General features: G+C 52.7%; 1 protein-coding gene across 3 annotated transcripts in view; it reads left to right on the top strand.

The window, feature by feature from the left end:
• The window catches only part of NDRG2 (NDRG family member 2), a 297715-nt gene that overhangs the window by 147196 nt on the left and 129664 nt on the right, over positions 1-20855 (top strand). For all 3 annotated transcript variants that reach the window (XM_069633717.1, XM_069633716.1, XM_069633718.1), the window contains one exon: positions 5525-5566. In XM_069633717.1, coding sequence (XP_069489818.1) covers positions 5525-5566 — 42 coding nt within the window. The remainder of the gene's footprint in view (positions 1-5524; positions 5567-20855) is intronic.

The raw sequence follows: 20855 nt of genomic DNA, 5'->3' as shown, positions 1-20855 counted from the left end.
TCTAAGACCTTTGAGGGCGCTCCGGCGAAGGGGCCCAAGAGAAGACCAAGCACTGCTATTCCGCGGGCACCGGGAGCGCCGTTGGGACGGGCTCCTCGGCGGCCAGGGTGGGTGCAGCATCTCCGGCAACTTTTTGACCACAAGCCAACTGTCCGGCTCGGTGAAGAGCAAGTTGAGCACCCGGATAAATTCTGGAGAAGTCCCATTCAGCTCCGACGGAGAAGGCCAAGGGGGAGCATGGCGCTGACCCTCCCCCCACGGGAAAGTCTTCAAGCTCGACCAAGGTTGTGAAGGCCCAGGTTCACCCTGCGAAGACCTCCATTGAAGGGGTTGTGGCGTCCCTGTCGAAGGCCGCTGATGCGGGTTCACAGGTGATGGCCAGAGCAGAGTTTCCCTGCCAGCCAGGAGGGAATCGTCTTTCGTGCCAGTGAAGAAGACACTGGTGAAGACTATGCTGGTCATCTGCCATAAACAGTTTCCCCTGGTCGAGAAGAAGGGGGGAGGGCACGGTAGTCCTGCAGGGCACGAACATCTCCGAGGAGCTTGCTGTTCTGAAAACCGTGTTGGATCAGGTGGATGTGGAAAGTGTCGGAGACACCGAGGAGGAGCAGGGCGGCCAGGATCCGGAGGACACTACGCCACTGCCACAGTCCCCTCCACAGCAGCCACCGCAGCAGCCACTGCCTTCGGCGGACATTTTGGTGGACATCCTATAGGCTTTGCACACCCTGTGCTCAGAAATTCAGACCAGGGTGCCCCTGTCGCCGGCGGGAGACCCTGCAGCGCCTGGGCAGTCAGTAGAGCCCCCGCATAAGAGGAGATCTCATCCACCACCTCCCTCCCCTCTGCCGAGGGACGAGACAGAACCGGATACGGCTACGACAGGCATGGTTGTGGTCCCCACCACCCAGGCCCTCGCAGCCCGACGAGATTGGCTCGTTTCATGCCATGATCTCGAGGGCCTCGGAGTTGTTCCAACTGGCTCCCGAGGAAATGGAGGGCTTCCTGTACCAGCGCCGGGAGGCGAAGAGGAAGACCGTACTTTCTATTCCGCTGTTCAACATTTGGGACGAGGTGCTGGCCCTCATGAAGAACCCATCCTCGGCCCCGGCAAAGAGGGACCGATATGAGAAAAAGTAGAGGGTGCTGGACTCTGCACCCAAGTGCTTGAGATCACAGCCTGCCCTGGATTCGGTGGCCTCGGCGGCGGCTAGGAAAGGAGTCTGCGGGTTCGTCTGCGTCAACGTCCTCTGCCCCCCTGGACGGCGAGGGGAGGAAGCTGGACGCCATGGGACGACGCGGTGACCATCAAGGCTGCCAACACCCTCTCCATTGTGGCCCGTTAAGACAGGGAGCTCTGGTTCAAGATTGCTCCCCTCCTGGACTTCCTGCCTGATGACAAGAGAGCCGAAGCGCTGGTGATCCTGCATAAAGGCGAAGTGGCATCGGACCATGCCATCACGGTGGCCACGGACATCGCCGACACAGGGTTCCGCCAGATGGCCAACGGCGTTGGGTTGGCAGGGTTGGTTGAAGGCCACTAACTTCCGCCAGGACGTGCAGTCGAGGGTGTTGGACATGCCCTGCGACAGGGATAACTTGTTTGGGAAGACCGTGGATGAGTCACCGAGACAGTGCATGCTCTGGGCACCTTTCGGACCTCTGGAGGAAAAGTCCCAGGGTTCCTCCAAAGGCTTTGGTGGCTTTGCATCATCTTACCGTACACCGTCCCGCTCTTTGACCCAGGAGGCCTACAGGGGCCGCAGCAAGTCTGGAGGTAGTCGCCGTCGTTGCCGGGTCCAGGCAGGAAAACCGCGTCCCTCAACTTCTGCTGGAGGTGCAGGCCATGCTGAGAAAGGGCGCGATAGAGCTCGTCCCAAAGCGGCTCCGGGGCTCCGAAGTGTACTCTCGGTACTTCCTCGTCAAGAAGAAGACGGGCGGTTGGCGGCCCCTCCTGGACCTCCGCCGCTTGAACAAGTAAATCAGATCCCAGAAGTTTAGGATGGTCACCCTTCAGCATGTGCTAGGATAGCTGGAAGAAGGGGATTTCCTATCGTCGCTGGACTTGGAGGACGCTTACATTCATTTCCCCATCCACAAGGGACACCGCAAGTACCTGCGCTTCATGGTTCAAGGGCAGCACTATCAGTTCAAGGCCCTTCCCTTCGGATTAAAGTCGGGGCCAAGGGTTTTCACTAAGTGCCTGGTGCCAGTGGCAGCGCAGCCGCGTCTACGAGGGATCCATGTTTACCCCTGCCAGGACAACTGGCTCATCCGAGCGAAATCGAGAGAGATAGCTGTCGCTCACACGGCAGAAACCGTCCGGCTGCTGACGGAGCTGGGGTTCTCTGTGAATTAAGCAAAGTTTTGCTTGGTGCCATCGCAAAACGCACTGTTTCTGGGGTCTCGACTCAACACAGTGTCGAGCTTGGCTTCTCCATCGGAGGAGAGGATAGCGGCCATCCTGGGCAAAGTGCAACGGCTGTTGACCCTGAAGATCACAAGGGTGAGGTCCATCAAATACCTTCTCGGCAAGATGTCGTCATGCATATATCTCGTTCGACTGTGCAGGCTGCGGATGCGACCACTGCAAGAGTACCTCAACACCTGTTGGATCCAGGTATCTGGAAGCTTCGAAGACAAGATCCGTCTTGACGAGACGTTCCGTCGAGCGATACGGTGGTGGGGTGTCTGTGCTCATCTGTCGTCGGGCACAAACTTCTAGACCCCACTTCATCAGGAGACGGTCACGTTGGACACCTCCCTGGAAGGATGGGGCGCACACATCGGAGGTCTCCACGCAAGAGGCCTGTGGCTGCCAGAGAAGTCGTTGCATATCAACATTCTGAAGCTACGGCAGTGTTTTGGACCCTCAAGTCTTTCCTTCCGTCCCTCAAAGGCAAGGTGGTGCGGGCCTTCACGGACAACACCACCACAATGTTCTACATCCGGAAGCAGGGGGACCAGATCCCCACCACTCTCCAGAGAGGCGCAGGACCTATGGCACTGGGTCGTGACCCAGGGGATTTTCCTCGTCCCTTTTCATCTGGTGGGACTGAAGAACATCGCCGACTCCCTCAAGAGGGAGCTGCGCTCGTACCATGAGTCAGAGCTTCGGCAGGATCAAGTGGACCTTCTATTCCGACGATGGGGCAATCCCCACATCGATGTTTGCGACAGAAAGACGAACACCAAGTGTTGGAGGTTCGCCAGCAGGTTTCCTCAGCTGGGGAGCATGGGGGATGCATTCTCTTTCCCATGTGACGGCCTGTTTCTCTATGCGTTCCCGCTGCTTCTGCGACTCATCAATCAACTCAGACGGTCCTGGTGCAGGATGATCCTCGTCGCTCCAGCGTGACCGAGACAGATATGGTACCTGGACCTTCTGGACATGTCCGCATCCCCTCCAGTCAAGCTTCCAGTGTTCGCAGATCTTCTCGCCAGAGAAAGGAGCGATCCTGCATCACGATCCAGGGTCGCTGAACTTGCAGGCCTGGCTCCTGCAGCACTAGAATTTGGTGGATACGCGATCCCGGCGGACTGCAAGGAGGTACTTGCCAAGGCCAAGTCTTCGTCTACACTGAAGTGCTATGGTCATAAGTGGAAGAGGTTCACCGTCTGGTGCTGTGCACAGAAGATAAACCCTCTACGGATTAAGGCCAATCAGGTGCTGCTGTACTTGCTGTCGCTGGCCAGAGCAGGACTGGCACACGCATCCATCAAGATTTATCTGGCGGCTATTTCCCACTACACCAGAACTCTGGGGCGGTCGTTGCTGTGGTCGCACCGCCTGGTGAAGGAGTTCATGAAAGGATTTTTCCGCTCGTTCCCTCCAGTGAAGGCTCCGGCCCTGGTGTGGTAGCTCAATGTGGTGCTGACTAGGCTCATGGGTGCTCCGTTCGAGCCTATGCATTCAGCGCCACCGAAATTCTTATCGTGGAAGACAGAGTTTCTTGTGGCCATCACCTCTGCATGACGAGTGGGAGAGATCCAAGCCCTCTCCTTTAATCCTCCATACTTAACATTTCACGAAACGAGGGTAGTGCAGCGGACGCACCCCTCCTTCATGCCCAAGGTGCCGTCGGACTTTCATCCAAACGAGCCCTTGGTGTTGCCTGTTTTCTTCTCAACGCCTTTGTCGCCAGCTGAGAGGACTTTGCACTCGCTAAATGTGGCTAGAGCGCTGAAGTACTACCTGGACCACACAAAGAGTTTTCGGAAGACATCACAGCCGTTTGTGAACTTTGGTCCTGTGAACCAAGGGAAGGCCCTCTCCAAGGCTTCCATTTCCAGGTGGCTCTCAGGCTGCATCACACATTGTCACCGGTTGGCAAACTGTCTGTTGCTTGGCCGTCCGAGAGCCCGTTCGACCAGAGCGATTGCTGCAACTACAGCGTTTGTTTGGTGTGCCCCTGCTGGACATCTGCAGGGCTGCTATGTGGAGGTTGACGCACACCTTGACGAGATTCTACTGCATCGACTGGGATTGCAGTGAGAGTCCAGAGTCAGCCAAGCAGTGCTGCGGAACCTGTTCGCTTGAAGGTGAGCCTCGTGAGGAGGTAAGAGATGCTTAATGTTGAGTTGTTGAGATGCTTAATGTTGAGCCTTGCCACCTCCCGTGGGTGTGCATTTATGTACTGCTATGTATTTTTTATTCATGAGCATGTGAATCCATGCCAGACCCCATGCTGGAGAAGGAACAAGTTACTTACCTGTAACTGTTGTTCTCCAGCATGTGTCTGGCATGGATTCACATGCGAACCCTCCCGCCTACCCCTCTGCGGCTCTTCTCTTGGTCCTCCTCCCACTTTACGTGCTACCACATCTGAAGATGACTGCCACAGGAGGGGCTTAGGTAGAGGGCAGTCATTGGCTGGGGGCAGTATGACCCAGAGACCAGTGATTGGTTGTTAGGAGAAAGACAGTTCAGAAACGAAACTGAAACTGATTTTTTCTTTACCAAGGATTCCCAGCCTGATGGGGGAATATTCATGAGCATGTGAATCCATGCCAGACCCATGCTGGAGAACAACCGTTACAGGTAAGTAACTTGTTTCTTTCTTCCTGTGGCACTATGTGCACTACTGATCCAAAGGTATCAATGTCGGTGTGAGGGTGAACGCAGGGGCACAAGGTACTATATGTCTGCTTCCTATTTTTACTCCCTATTTTCTTTTTTGGGGGAGTATTTGCCTATTTCTAGGGAGTAAAAGTGACCGAGACACTCCTTATCTACATGGCTGGCTACCACCATAATGTCACTCCTAGCCCTCCACTGCAGATGCAAGTATCACAATTTCACCTGTATTGCCTGACCTGAGAACAACTTGACCTATAGCACTGCACAGCTTTCCCCGTGCCATCGGCTATACTCATCTGATTTGAATTTCTGATTGGCTAGTGCAGAGCAAATGTGACCCTACTGGTGGATGCCATAATGCGGTGGAACTATCAATACTGGATTTAAAATGTGGTCTTTCTCAATCTCTCACTGACCTCCTATTCCTCTCCCTTTCCTTTCTAGGCTGCGAAGCTGGCAGCACAAATCTTACTGGACGTGGGGCAGGTAAGAGAGAGAGAGAGAGAGAGACGTCCTGCTGCTCGACCACATCGAATGTTCATTTACAATATGTGATCTTGCCTGTGCTGTAGCGCAGCTGCCTCATTCTGATGCTCATGCGTAGGATCCTTTTGATAGCTGGGGGAAGCATCTTCCGGCACTGGTGTTGAAGCCACCCTAAATCTGTCCCACTGTGATCTTGGCCCACCATCCCCTCAACCCTTCTTTAGGTGCTTGAAGGCCTATTTCTGCATGTCCTTCTGTGACCTTGTGAATTCTGATACCTATGTGGAACCCCTTTCCATGGGGTCTGTGCTTATTTGAGTCCTCCATTCCGAGATGTTGTCCTGACCTTTCCCAGTTAGTTTTTTCCTTAATCCCCGCTTTTCCCAGAGGATTTGGACCGCATTTTTCGCCTTTTGGCTGAATGAGGAGAAGGGGTGGGGGGCATTTGTTTCATTAATGAGCTTAGCTCTCTCTGATTGGATTATCCAGGGGCTGTGCATTATACCTTGTCTGCAGCATAATCCTTTTTCCATTAGCGTTCGGATTAGGCCAGTCCTTTTCTGGCTTCGCCCTCTTTCAGCTGTAGCCGGGTGCTGGCACGTCTACCTTGGGAAAGAGTCTGGAGAGGCTGTTTGTGGGTGGATGCTGCATCCCTGGGGGTTGGTTGTTTGTAGCCACTTGTTTGTTTTATTATTTATAATGCGCAGTTATACCCAGGGGTATCGGGGCGCAGCATTTACAAGAATATGCGAAGCTTAGTTACAAGTATAAAATGTACAAGTTGGCAAAGGGAGAAGGTACAAAGCAGAAGAGGAAAGCAGGCAATATATACAGTATATACAAAGTAAAAAGTGGGCACACGAAGTTACAGTGTGCAGATCGCATGAAGGATAGCCTTGGCACTTAGCTATCTTGGAGGTCCTTCAGTTTCGGCCATGAGATTACCTTAGAGCGGAATTTCAGGTAAGGCATGTCTACTCTGAGGTTGGGAGGCAAAGAATTCCATAGTTTGGCTGCTTTTACCGGGAAACTGTTACCTCCCATGGTGGCAAGTTTAAAGTTTGGGACAGAGAGGCAGTCTTTGTAAGCAGTTCTGAGGGGTCTCGCGGAGGCTTGTCTATGGAATCTGTTAATCAAGTAGATCGGGGCGGCATTGTTAAGGGATTTGTTGGTAAGTGAAGCCGTTTTTAGGAGAATTTTATCTCTAGTGGAGAGCCAGTTGTTCTGTTGGTTGAGTCCTGAGATATGCTCTCTTCTGGGGATGCCTATGGCTGCTCTCAGGGCGTTATTCTGGAAAGTTTGTAACTTGCTGGTGGTAGCTTTGGAGGTTCCCAGGTAAAGGGCGTTACAGTAGTCAAGGCGGGATAGTATAAGGGCTCTAGCGAGTGTAAGGCAGCTAGTGTCTGACAGAAATGGTTTAGTTGAGCGGATTAATTTGCACGTGTATGCAGATGAGGATGCCAGTGAACTCAGTTGTCTTTTGAAGGAAAGGTTAGAATCCAAGTAGAATCCCAATGTTTTGACCTCCTGTCCAACTTTGATGTCGTTCCCGTCTATCATGAATGAGTTGTAGGCCGGGCTAAGTTTCTTTAAACTGTGCGTAGTTCTCATGATGATAAGCTCCATTTTCTCATAATTCAGGCATAGTCCATGAGTGGCCATCCATGCCTGGATGATGTACACCCTATTTAGTAAGGCCATATCCTTTCCATAATCTCCAGAAAGCGGAAGGAGGATCCTGAGTATCATCGGCATATTTAATATAGGTGATACCGAGATTATCCAAATCATCGAAAAGGCGCTTGGTAAATATGTTGTACAGTGTGGGGGAGACGCAGGAGCCCTGTGGTACGCCACAGGTAATGGGTATGGGGGTCTGCTGCAGCTGTGGGAGAAAAGACCCTCATGGTTCTTCCGTTAAGGAATGAGGTGATCCACGAAATGTCCTCGGGAGAGAAGTGTGCTGCTGTGTGGAGATGTGAGCATAGGACAGAGTGGTCGACCAAATCGAAAGCTGCAGATAGGTCAAGGAGGAGGAGCAAGGCAACTTGTCCTTTGTCCCTGAGTGTATCAATCTGTGCTTTCAGGTCGATGAATGCAGTCTCAGTCCCATGTTGAGGGCGGAACCCTGATTGTCTGGATCCTAAGAGGTGGTTTTCTTCCAGGTGCTTCTGTATTTGTACGTAGGCGACCTTGTTTAGGATTTTTAGTAGGAAGGGAACAGTCGTTATGGGTCGGTAATTGGTAGGTATAGCTGGGACAAGAGTGGGTTTTTTTAGTAAAGGAAGTACCCAGGATTGTTTTAGATTGGTGGGGATGGAGCCAGTAGTGAAAGAGGCATTGATCAGTTTAGTGATGAAGGGTGACGGGTCACGGGCGGCATCTTTGATGAGCTGTGCTGGGCATAGGTCTCCCTGGCAGTTGGAGGGTTTCAAGGACAAGATGATATTTCTACGTCGAGAGTATTAACTTTAGAAAACTTGAAACGGGTAGGGTCTGTAGTTGTGCACTTGTCCGGGTTTTTGGAAGGGGCATGTCTTTTAAGGCCGCTTTTTTGCTAGAGATTTTGGTTTGAAGGGTCTTAAAAATTGGTGCTCAGAAATTCAGAATGCCCTGGCCAATAAGATTATCTTTGGTGCAGGTATCAAGGGGTAGTATAGGGAACTTCTTTGAGAATGGAAAGGAGTTCTTTCATGTTGGATTTGGCTGACGATATGCGAGAGGCAAAGGAAGTTCATTTGGCCATGAATATTTCTTTTTTGTAGAGTGCAGTTATTTTGGATAGATTGAGTTTGTTAGCAACTGAGGGACATTTTTTCCAGGTAGCCTCGCAATTTCTCTTTTGTTGCCTTAGGTTTTTAAGGAATGGTGTGTACCATTTGTTAAGGTGTGATTTCGGTTTGCTCGGTCTGCGTTTGAGTGGGGCGATGAGGTCCAGTGCTGTGGCCATAGCTTTGTTATATTCCTCGACTAGGATCTCTGGGTCCAAGTTATCCGAAAGTGTATCAAGTTTAGGGAGTAGGTTCGGGATGAGTCTTTGAGGTGATGTTTTTCTTATTTCTGGTGAGAGTAGGGGAGCCGTTGTGGTGGGCGGAGGTGTAGGTCTGTCGGTGGTTAACCAGAACGAAACTAGGTGATGGTCAGTCCAGATTAGAGGTGAGATATTGGTGATATTTGCTACACAATTGTGATCGGCCACCCAATCAATTATTCTACCTTTCGAATGAGTGGGGGCCATGCTTCTTTGCGCAAATCCCAGTTCAGCAAGGGTGGTGACTATGGAATTAGATATTGGGCCTGCTGGATCGTTATAGCCTAGGTTAAAGTCCCCCAAGGTGAGGACTTGAGATGAGGTTTTGAGATTACTAGTTTGAATGGCGTTAAGGTCTTCATCGAAGGTGCCGATGGGTCATGGCGGGCGGTAAATCAGATGGATGGTAAGGGTTTGGGTATTAGTGAGTGGGACTTTGACTGATAAGATTTCGCAAGATTGGACATTGGTGGGAGTTGCTAGTCTCATGGGTAGACTAAGTTTATGTATAATGGCGACACCCCCTCCTCTGGAATTGGGGCGATCTTGTCTCAGGATGGTGTACTTGTCTGGGACTGCTAGCATGATCATGGGGCCTGCTGCAGGGTGTAACCAGGTCTCAGTAATAGCGAGGAAGTCAAGGTCATCTTTGAGGATCAAATCTGCGATTTCTATAGCATGTGCTACTAAGGATCTTGCATTGATCAGGGCTCCCTTGATTTTAGGGCTAACTGTCTCTATGGAGGTAGTTGTGTTTTCAATAGTGCTTGTGTGGCGTTTATCTTGAGTTAGTCCAGGAGTGCTCTGGCTAGGGTGGATGAGTGTGGGACTGGAGGTGAGGTTGTAGTGTGGGTTAGAGGTGTTAATGTTGGGGCTAGGTTGAGGCAACTGCTTTGCTGACTTTTGTGAGGTAGGCAGGGAGGGGCTCGTAGATCTTAGCTAGTCTAGCTCTAAGTCCTAGGTTCCTATCTATGGTAGTACGAGGGAGACTGGGTAGTAGCTGAAGGTTGGCTAAGTCTGTGTGGGGTGGAATCTGGTCGATGAGCATAGTAGGGAGAGGCATTTTGGTCAATTGTGGTGCCATCTTAAAATGAGTAGCGAGGTTCAGGAGGATGAGGACAGAGGTGCGTACGCTTGTAGCAGGTAGATACATTCTAAATAGTGTTGAAGGTATGGGCTAGGTCTAGGTAGGTCTTGACTGAATAGGCGCTAGTAGACCAGTGTATGCTTGCCCTCTGAGCCTGGGGGGAGGCTACACAATGAGGTAGGGTCACTAGGTTGCTATCTAAGTTTGAGACATGGCAGCAGGCTAAATGCATCTCGGTTCGAGCTAGGCAATAGGTCTAAATATATCAGAGTTTTAGATAAAGCAAGATGGCTGAATACATATAGATTCGAATTTAAACAGTAGGGCTAAATATGTCTAGATTCGAGAACAGGCAACATGGCTAGATACATCTAAATTCAAGATCAAGCAGCTGTGCTAAATACATATAGATTTGAGCGTGTCAGAGGCTGAATGTGCAGTACGACAAAAGGTGTAAATGTGGCCGGATAGCAAGAGAGCATAGTGCATCTCTGAATCAGATTTAGTGGTCAGGAAAAGATACACATTAACAGGCAAGTTAGATCTAACGGATGTCAGACACGTGAGGTAGAATCGGTAGATATTATACAGTGATTAGATCGAGAGTGGGCATTGTCTTAGTGATCGTTGACAATGATGGTTGCCAGGAGTTAGAGAGTAACCGTCGTGCACAGAGTTACCTTATGAGTTGTAGAGCATGGCACGGGTGTATTCGCAGGTTGGAGAGCAGGAACGGCCGTGGCAGGCGAGGGTGGCTCCTATTATGCTGCTTATAGCGCCATGGAGCGAACAGGGGGCAAACAGGGGCCTTTGTGTGGGCCTTCGTCGGTGGCCGGCGTTTCCGCCTGCCGGCGGATGTAGAGGGGTAAAAAGCTACAGTTGCTAAGCAACGAAGCCACACGGCCGGAGCCTTGCTCTTGTGCCGCGATGCGCCCAACATCATGGAATCAGGCGGAAGAGACTGAGGAAGGTCAGGCGATGCCTGCAATGCGGTGCGCTACTTCGATTAAATGCTCAAATCAGATGTTAAGGTATGCTTAAGGCGCATACCTATAGGATTGCTGGTAGATGCCTCACCCTTGTGGTATCCTGGGTGCCAAGGCAATCCGGAGCGCGGCTGGTCCGTGGGTTGTAGGAGCCGCTCCTGGGCTCTCGGGAGGCTGGGCTCCTGCCCTCCTCCGTGGTGTACTGCAGCTGGACTGAGGATGCAGGGGGCAAAGAGGGGCCTTTGTGTGGGCCTTTGTCGGTGGCCGGCGGATGTAGAGGGGTAAAAAGCTTCAGTTGCTTAGCAACGAAGCCACGCGGCCGGAGCCTCGCTCTTGTGCCGCGATGCGCCCAACATCATGGAATCTGGCGGAAGTGCTTCATTTCCCTGGTCATCCCATTCCAGGTTATGAGGGTTGGGGGAGTGGGGGGTTGCCTGATCCAGTGCTTCAGCCCCTTCTTTAAGGTTTACATCTGTGTGGTTGGTAGTTTAGCCTCCCCCGGCCACACTTGCGTTGTCATTGCCAACCCTCCAGTTCGCCACTCTTGCTCTGAAATCTTAAATATTTGACTTTCATTGAACTAAAAGACAATAACCACGAGAAGTAGAGCACAGTCCACGAATGAATGGCACCCTGCATTTCTGAAGGATACATTCCTCGTCCAGATTCCTTACCTTTGACATGGTTCCACGCGCATACTTATCTGGGAAGCTTGAGCTTCACTCCACTACCTGATAGTGCCATGCGGTCCTGTGATGACTCAATCAAGGTCTCAGTTGTGGCTTATTGGGTACTTGTACAGATCTGCGCCCTAGGACATGTTTTCCACAGTAGAGTTGTCAAGTTCTAAACAAGTCACGTTTATGACCAGCTTCCAGATTTCTTGATACGCCCTCGGTCTGGCTTAACGCATTGTAAAGACTGTGGAGAGGCAGGCAGTGCTGGCAATGGACATTAACTGTGTGATCCCACCAGCCACAGGGGAATGTTTTTTTTTTTTTAGGGCATGGGTTGTAAGTTGGGGGGAGGGAGGAACAATTCTGACCAGAATGTTCACAAGTGTCCTAACCAAAGTTCCAGTAGTGTAGTGGGTAAGTCACTCGACTTTGGTGCTGATAACCCGAGTTCAAATCCCTGTCACTGGAACAAAAGCAGATCAATTGCATAACTGGGCTCAAATAGTTTTCTAGGATCCGAGACCTGCGAAGAACATTTTTGCTGGATCTTGGGTCCGGGAAAATCCGGGCCAATGGCCAGCGCTGCTCACCCGCACATAATGTGCGTGCCGTTCTTGGGAGAGACCCCAATACTGTACATTGTTGTTCTTTCTAAAAAATACACGTCGAGGTCCTGCGGGTTGCGGCCAAAGGATTTCTGGCCTGAAGTGTTATGACTTTTGCGGAGCCCACTCGGGAAACATCATCTTCCAGGACCACTACTGTCGATACGGCTACCCCGGATCTTCCTTTTAAGTAGAGGAGAAGGAATTTGTGAAGAAGAAATGCGCCCATACCAGGAATGGATCGTCTTCTCATACACCTTGTACCTGATCAAGGAAATGTGCCACCAGTGCAGGCACCTGAAGGAGAGTTGTGAAGACCGCTCCCAAGTTGACCTGGTTCAGTGAAAGACCCTGTTTCCCCACTTGAGCTTTCTTTCTTGATGAATTTGAGACTTTTTGAACAATATTGCTCCAGCTGTTCAGAAAGGCACCTGCCTCTGTCCCTCTGCAGTCATAATACCCGTTGATTTCGAGATGGCACATGCAAAGGACTCAGTCGCCACTCACCAAAAGCTTCTGTCCAAAGTTCACTGCCGAAAGAGCCACCATCGGCTCCTCCATGTAGCCAGTGTCTTCGATGAGCCCGAAACGGTCTCCCTTGCCCATCTCACCCATTCTGGGGCCCCATGTTGGCTTACATCAGGTTTGTGCACTTACTTGCTCAGTACATCTTTGGTGAATGATAGTTTGTGTTCTTATACAGTGAATCAGGTCAGGGGCATTCTGCTTCTAAGCGCTGTAGTTAGAGGTGTTAATATTACCTCCATCTTAATGGTACTTCATTCATTGACCTTGTAAAGATGACTGGTTTAGTTGGGCCTGCTGCAGGAATCAAACTTGGTAAGTGCGTTCTAGTCCAATGTGAGGGATGAACACTGAACTAATGAGCTATCCATCCCTGAGAAGAGGAGGAAGACCTCCCTTTTGTCCTTGAACATTTGGCTTTCCAGAGTTATTTTTACCTTACTGAGCAGATAATAGTAGAACACCCCTCGAGGGAACCCTTCTCCCCAAGGGGGAGCCCCTTCCTGTGAAGCTAGGGAGGTGAGCCCACTCTGCAACACCCTGCGTAGGGGTAGAGGGAAGTGGGACCTCACCAGGAGAGACTCCCCCTTGGGGGACAAGGACTGCCGTGGGGAACTACCTAAAGCTGTATGCCTCATGGCCTACATGAGATGCTCTCCAATACCAGAAACATCTTTACATCAAGACTGGGATGAAGACACTCTGCAGAGACGCCGTTATCTTACTGAAAAGGACTATGTCCCTTTCAATGAAAATACCCAATTGACTGGGACGAGTATGTTGTTAATGTAACCTCAACGAACCAGAACAGAGAGATGGAGGAAAGCACACGTTGGCCAGGGAAGGCCCTGTGCAGCTTGACACCTGCAGGAAGCTGGAACCAGAGAGCCCGCAAGTTTCAAACTCGCTCTATTGCACATAGCGGAACGCCAGAGCTGCGGCGCACCAACAACGTGAGAATCTAGCAGGTCAGACGCCCGAGAATTGATGGTGGTGGGACCCAAGGGAAGTATTTGTGCAACCAACTTCACTGAGACCATTGTGAGGGAGAAACCAGAAAGTGTCTGGTCCCCATTCGAGTCACCAGTACTGCAACAGATACAAGGTTGGAAAGACCAAAGTGTCCTGGAATGTAATATACCAAGAGGGAATAATAGCCCAAAGCCACAAATATAGTCAAGAATATATTGAGACCTATAATCCAGAGTCGTTTTCTGTAATGGCCTTTTGGTTACTTTTACGATGTGCCTAGGACAAGATTGTGGCATCGGTTATTGTCCTACCATGTTTGTAATGTTTTACTTGTGCACTTTTGCATTTGCCGCAAATAGCTACTACGGGTGTCTAGCACCCTTGGGTGGCCAAGCCACCGGGTTATCGCTTGTCCTTTGGCAATATTGTTCATTGCCTGCCTTACTACCTTCTCAGCTCAGGAAATGCCATCTAGGGAATGCCCTTTCCTGGAGAAAGCTTCTGCTTTTACAGGCAAAGGGGGGCGGTGGGTTTGTCTGAGCCTGGATGTGGGAGCTTGGACTGTCTGGACCCAGAACACATCCTGGCAACTGAATGTCTGTTGCTGGCCAAATGTTGTGGCCAGTAGCCATCTATTATTGTCACCCCATTTTGAGTGGTGCAGATCCTTACCATTGGTGGCTGGGCCAAGCTCCTAGCCCAAATCTTTGATATAAGGATGGCTCCTGCAGCCATTCGAGAGATGTTCGTGCTCTACGAAGAAGAGAAGATGGTTGACAACCAGTGGATGATCCCTGCAGCTAACCAATACAAACTCGAGTGAAGTCCCAGTGAAATCCTGATGAAGCCCTGCTCCCCTGCTTGTTCTCAAGAAGACCTTTGTTGGTGCTTCGACCCCTGCTCGAGGAATCGAACCTTCTGAGCTTTCGGAAGTGTCCCTTGCTGAGCGTGGTGCCGTTCCAAGTGCATTCTTGGAACTTGGAGTATCTTTAACTTGTGTAACAAGACACCTGCTCTTTCATTGCAGCCCCCTTGTATCAAAGAAGCTGTGCTGGTCCTGCTCCATTGAAGCTCGCTTGTCGCCACCTGACCGCGGTGACTCCTAATGCAGTCTGTCTTCTTTGCATGCTAGAGGTAGCCTGAGGCTGTCTGCACCACTGAAGTCTTCATCTTTTTGTTCATCTGGGGGTTCTCCTGCAAGTTGTCGGATCATATTCCTAAGCACCATGACCAACGGAAATTAAATTCAGCACCGAAAAGTGACCTCTGAACCTGCTACTCCTGGGCCTTCCTTGACTGTCCCAGGTATAGAGGATTGTGTCCCCAACTGATTCCATAAACTCAGGAGTGTTATCTGTAGAAATTGGAGGTGGGGTGTAGGGGGGGATAGAGGGGGGGTTTAAGTTAACTTGCCTATTTCTGCCCCACCCCCATTCTCCATAAGGTTACATAGGCATACATTATTTTCCCTAAATCTCTTTCCTGATTTTGGTGGGTGGAGGCCTGGTCAAAGATACCAAACTAGACCTATTCTAGTTTCTGGGATTGAGTGAATTTACTTACCTGGACTCTACTCAAGCTTTAGACTCTGTTTATCATCAATCTCTTAATAATCCTACCTGTGCTTTTCTATTTCTCCTAAAGTTGAAAGTATATATGTGTTTTATAAGGGTTGTTGTGATAATATTGGTCTAGACGTTTTACTTGCTTAGTGTGGATTTTAAAGGGCTAATAAATAATTGTATATTTTTGTACTTACCTGTCTAACTGGAATTATTGATGTTCTGTGTGAACTCATTGTAGCCCCACACCACTCTCATACCCTTCCTGAGACAAAGCCTTGACACTCCTTACCTTGATTGGGTTTGTCTGAAATTTCAGTGTCTCCCTGTTCACCATAACAAGGTGGCCTTGCAAAATCTACACGTAGGGTTGATTTTTCGAAATCCATCTTAACACAAGCAGCCACAGTTTGGGTAAGAAATTGACTTACGAGTACCCATGATGCTCTATAGTTCAGTTCGGTAATGTTGGGTTTCCCACTGCTGCCATCTTTGTGTCTGATGTGGCCCAGGGTGAGCTGCATGGCTTTTTCTGAGAGCAAGGGATACCTAAGGCTATCCTCTTGGTTGCACGCACCAGGGTTTGGGAAGAGTGCGCTGACCTGTCGGTTCCCTCCTGTCTTTTCAAGAGGTCTATATCTGCATTTGCTGGAAGAGATTCGCTATCAATTGGGCTGCGCATCTTGCAGCGGAAGGGTTTCCTCATGGAATCATCTTGTGCTTCAGGACTATGGTTAGTCAAAGTAAAGGTGCATACTCCCAGCTTAAATAGGAATACTAGGAGCAAACTCGACTTCCAATCTGGAGAGTATATGGTTTAAATATTTGGCGGCCACTCAGCCACTGATAGTTACCACGTTTAGAATTTATCAGGCAAATAATCAAGATGTGAGTTCCACTTGGAAATCCCAGGCATCATTCAGATCTCCAAACATATCTGTTCTTTCTCCAGCATGGGGTCTGGCATGGATTCACATGCTCATGAATATTCCCCGTCGTCAGGCTGGGAATCCTCGGTAAAGAAAAAAAAACAGTATCAGTTTCGTTTCTGATCTGTCTTTCGTAGTAACAACCAATCACTGGTCTCTGCGTCATACTGACCACAGCCAATGACTGCCCTCTACCTAAGCAATGCCTCTGGCAGCCATCTTCAGATTTTTACCGCACGTTCATGTGTTGGGATCCTCGTGCTATTGCTCTCGAGCGTTAGTGCTATTTTTTCACGTTTTTTATCAAAAACTTCGTTTTTTCGGTCAAAAGAGCCTCAAGCTCCACCGACTCTCCATCCGATCAACGGGGACCCGTGTCGGATTCGTCTGCGCCCCTCAAGGGTGAAGATTTCGTCGAGCTAAGCTTTTGGAGGACTCCAGAAGCTTCTCAGGCCCGGACATGGCCCAGGAGAAGGGAAGCTCGACGCCCGGAAAGCTGTTCAGGATCTGCCCTGGATGCCAGCTGCAGAACGTCTTTAAGGAGGACGAACACTCCTTTTGTCTCTACTGCTTACATGAGGACAAGACCCACGTGGAGAAGGACTGTGCGTTTTGCGGCAATATGTCGGAGCGGACCATGAAGGACCGCCATCAACGTCTCGCCAACTGGCTGGAAGGGAAGAGCCCGTCAGGCGAGAAGAAGAGGAAGAAATCCGAGCGGTCTTCTAAGACCTTTGAGGACGCCCCGGCGACGGGGGTCCAACACAAGGCCAAGCACCGCGTCCGCTGGCACCGAGAGCGCCGAACGGTCGGGCTCTACGGGCGCCAGGCAGGGCGCATCCTCCCCGGCACCTTCAACCACAAGCCAACGCTCTGGGTCGGGTAAGAGGAAGGGCGAGCACCCGGCGAAGCTCCTGGAGAGGCCCCGGTCGAGCTCGAAGGCCCCATCGGAGGGGGAGCGAGGCAGTGTCCCCCCCCCCTCAAGGATAAGGCGGTGAGTGCACCTAAGGTGGTGAAGGCCTTAATCCATCCGGCCAAGCCCTCTATCGATACTGTCGCGGCGGACTTGGCTCAGCCTGTGGAGGCTACACCAGTGGTGGCGACCTCGGGGCTCAGAGTCTCCCTGCCACCTCGGAGGGAGTCCTCTTTTGTGCCCATCGATAGGACCCCCGTGAAATCCCCGGCGGGGAAGAAAAAGGGGGGGCAGGGCGTCGTCGTAGATTCGGCTTCAACCTCGGAGGAAGAGCTGATCGAGGTCTTAAGCCACGGCCTTGGCGTGGAAGAAGACCGGCCCGTCGGGATGGATCCCGACGCAGGTGACGACGACATCGTCGAGGGTGCCGACGGGGCCCCTGATCGCCCGTCGGATTCCCCTCGGCCAGCGCCGCAAGACAACTCGGCGGCCATTTTGTTGGCTATACAGTCTTTATGCTCAGAGATAAGGACGAGACTACCGTTGCCGACGGAGGAACCTCTCCCGTCAGGGGATCCCGAACCGGGACCTTCTGGTGTTCCCCCGCCCAAGAAAAGAAGGATTCACCCTCCACCTCCTTTTCAGCCGTCGCGCCCCGTCCAGCCCTCCTCCCCGTCCACCCGAGGGGATGATACGGGGACTGACACGGCAGCGACGGGTACGGACGACGAGGTATACGACGAGGATCTACCGTCGTCACCTCCCACCAGGGCTTCTCCGCCCGACGAGATTGGATCGTTCCACTCCATGATCGCCAGGGCAGCCGAGCTTTTCCAACTCTGCCCTGAGGAGAAGAAAAAGGAAGGATTCCTTTATCAACGGCGCGAGGCCAAGAGGAAGACGGTCCTCGCGGTGCCTCTACTGGACGACATTTGGGATGAGGGCCTCGCCCTCCTCAAGAACCCTTCCACGACGCCAGCTAGAAGAGACCGGTACGAGAAGAAGTACCGGGTCCCGGACGCGGCCCCCCTGTGCCTCCGGGCGCAGCCTACACCGGACACCGTCGTCTCCGCGGCGGCCAGGAAGAAAGCGGGGGGGTGCGGCCTCCACATCGACTTCCCCACCGGACGGCGAGGGAAAGAAATGGGACGCAGGGTCATCTCGTCTGCAGCGACGACGATTAAAGCGGCCAACGCCTTGGCTATCGTGGCCCGCTACGACAGGGAGCTATGGTACAAACTGGCTCCCCTGCTGGACTTCCTACCGGACGACAAGAGGGCGGATGCCCTGGAGATCCTACAGGAAGGTGAGGTGGCGTCGGACCACGCCATCACTATTGCGACGGACATCGCCGACACTGGGTTTCGCCAGTTGGGCAACGGCGTGTGCCTTAGGCGGCGTGGATGGCTCAAGGCTACGGACTTCCGTCAAGACGTACAGACCAGAGTCCTGGACATGCCGTTCGATGGGAACAACCTGTTTGGGAAAACAGTGGACGATTCCCTTCAGGCCATTAAAGCGGACACTGAGACGGCCCGGGCCCTTGGGGTTCTGCAGCAACGACGAACGCCCTTTCGGAGCAGCGGAGGCAAGGGCGCCTCCAAAGGTTCCGGCGGCGGTTTCTCCGCCTACCGTCAAGCGGCCCGCTCGTCGTCTCAGGAGGCCTACAGAGGACGAGGCAAGTCTGGCGGACCCCGCCGTCGTCGCCAAGGAGGTCAAGGCGGCAAAGCCTCGTCAAAACAGGATTGAACCGGCTGTGGGGTCGGGCCCCCACCGAAGCACCCCGGTGGGAGGCCGGCTGGCGAGCTTCGTCAGCGTGTGGGAGTCCATCTCCACCGACCGTTGGGTGCTGGACGCCTTAGCCCGGGGCCACGCGCTCGAGTTTCAAAGAAGGTGCCCGCGCGTCCCCCCCGTGGCCAGGAAAGAGCTTCACGTCCCTCAGCTTCTCCTGGAGGTAAAGGCGATGCTCAGGAAGGGCGCCATCGAACTCGTCCCAAAGAGGCTTCGGGGCTCCGGAGTTTACTCGAGATACTTCCTCGTGAAGAAAAAGACGGGAGGATGGCGCCCCATCCTAGACCTGCGACGTCTGAACAAGTTCATCAAGGCGCAGAAGTTCCGGATGGTCACCCTCCAGCACGTCCTGGGTCAGCTGGAGGAAGGAGACTTCCTGTCGTCGTTGGATTTGGAGGATGCCTACTTCCATATTCCCATCCTAAAGGGGCACCAAAAATTCCTCAGGTTTGTGGTCCAAGGGCGTCACTACCAGTTCAAAGCCCTCCCCTTCGGACTTCGGTCGGCACCCAGGGTATTCACCAAGTGCCTTGCACCGGTGGCGGCGCAGCTGCGCCGCGAGGGGATCCACGTCTACCCCTACCTGGACGACTGGCTCATCCGAGCCAAGACGAGGGAGCTCGCCGTGGAGCACACGGCAAGGACCGTCCAACTTCTCACGGACCTGGGATTCTCCGTGAACTACGCCAAGTCCCACCTGGTACCCGCGCAAAACGCACTGTTTCTGGGAGCGAAGCTCGACACAGTGTCCCTTCTGGCCTCCCCGTCGGAGGAAAGGACCAGGTCCATCCTGGGCAAGGTACAGCGGATGTTGGTTTCCGACGCGGCCAAGGTGAGGTCCATCAAGTCCCTCCTCGGAATGATGTCTTCTTGCATCTACCTCACTCCCATGTGCAGGCTCCGGATGCGCCCGTTGCAGGAGTTCCTGGACGTGCGCTGGATCCAAACGACGGGCGACTTCGAGGAGAGGATCACACTCGACGAGAGTTTCCGCCGAGCGGTCCGGTGGTGGGGCACCCGCGCGCATCTGACGGCGGGCATGGACTTCCAGACCCCAGACCACCAGGAGACAGTGACCACGGATGCCTCCCTGGAAGGGTGGGGAGCGCACACCGAAAATCTGCACGCGAGAGGCCTTTGGCTCCCGACGGAGAAGTCCCTCCATATCAACGTCCTGGAGCTCCGTGCAGTGTTCTGGGCCCTCAGGTCCTTCCTTCCGTCCCTCAAGGGCAAGGTGGTGAGGATCTTCACCGACAACACCACCACCATGTTTTACATCAGGAAACAGGGCGGAACCAGGTCCCCAGCACTGTCCAAGGAGGCGCAGGACCTGTGGCATTGGGCCGTCGCCCAAAGGATGTTTCTGGTGCCGTTTCATCTGGCAGGGATAAAAAACACCATCGCCGACTCACTCAGCAGGGTGCTGCGCTCGTGCCACGAGTGGGAACTACGGCAGGATCTAGTGGATCGCCTCTTCCGCCGGTGGGGCACGCCCCAGATCGACCTGTTCGCGACGGCGACGAACTCCAAGTGCCGGAGGTTCGCCAGCAGGTTTCCCCAGGCGAGGAGCATGGGCGATGCTTTCTCATTCCCCTGGGAGGGCCTGTTCCTCTACGCGTTCCCTCCTTTGCCACTGCTAATCCGGCTCGTCAACCAGCTCAAGAGGTCACGGTGCAGGATGATTCTCGTCGCACCTGCGTGGCCGAGGCAGATATGGTTCCCGGACCTTCTGGACTTGTCAGCGTCCCCGCCAATCAAGCTGCCGGTGGACGCGGATCTACTCTCCAGGGAAGGAGGCGCCATCCTCCACCACGACCCGAAATCGCTGAACTTGCAGGCCTGGCTCCTGCAGCGCTAGAGTTTGGAGGATACGACATAACGGCCGACTGCAGAGAGGTTCTTGCAAAGGCCAGGGCGTCCTCGACTCTTAAATGCTACGGACACAAATGGAAGAGGTTCTCTGTCTGGTGCCATGCACAGAAGATTAACCCTCTACGGATTACGGCTCCCCAGGTACTGCCGTACCTGCTGACGCTGGCCAAAGCTGGACTGGCACACGCGTCCATCAAGATTCATCTTGCTGCGATCTCCCGATACACCAGAACCACGGGCCGGACGTCCTTGTGGTCTCATCGTCTGGTGAAAGAGTTCATGAAGGGACTGTTCAGATCGTTCCCGCCGGTGAAGGCTCCGGCCCCGGCGTGGGAGCTC

The sequence above is a fragment of the Ambystoma mexicanum genome, chromosome 13, assembly GCF_040938575.1.
Source record: "Ambystoma mexicanum isolate Mex_15411 chromosome 13, UKY_AmexF1_1, whole genome shotgun sequence".
Classification (NCBI taxonomy): domain Eukaryota; kingdom Metazoa; phylum Chordata; class Amphibia; order Caudata; family Ambystomatidae; genus Ambystoma; species Ambystoma mexicanum.
This window is presented reverse-complemented; position numbering and strand designations above follow the sequence as displayed.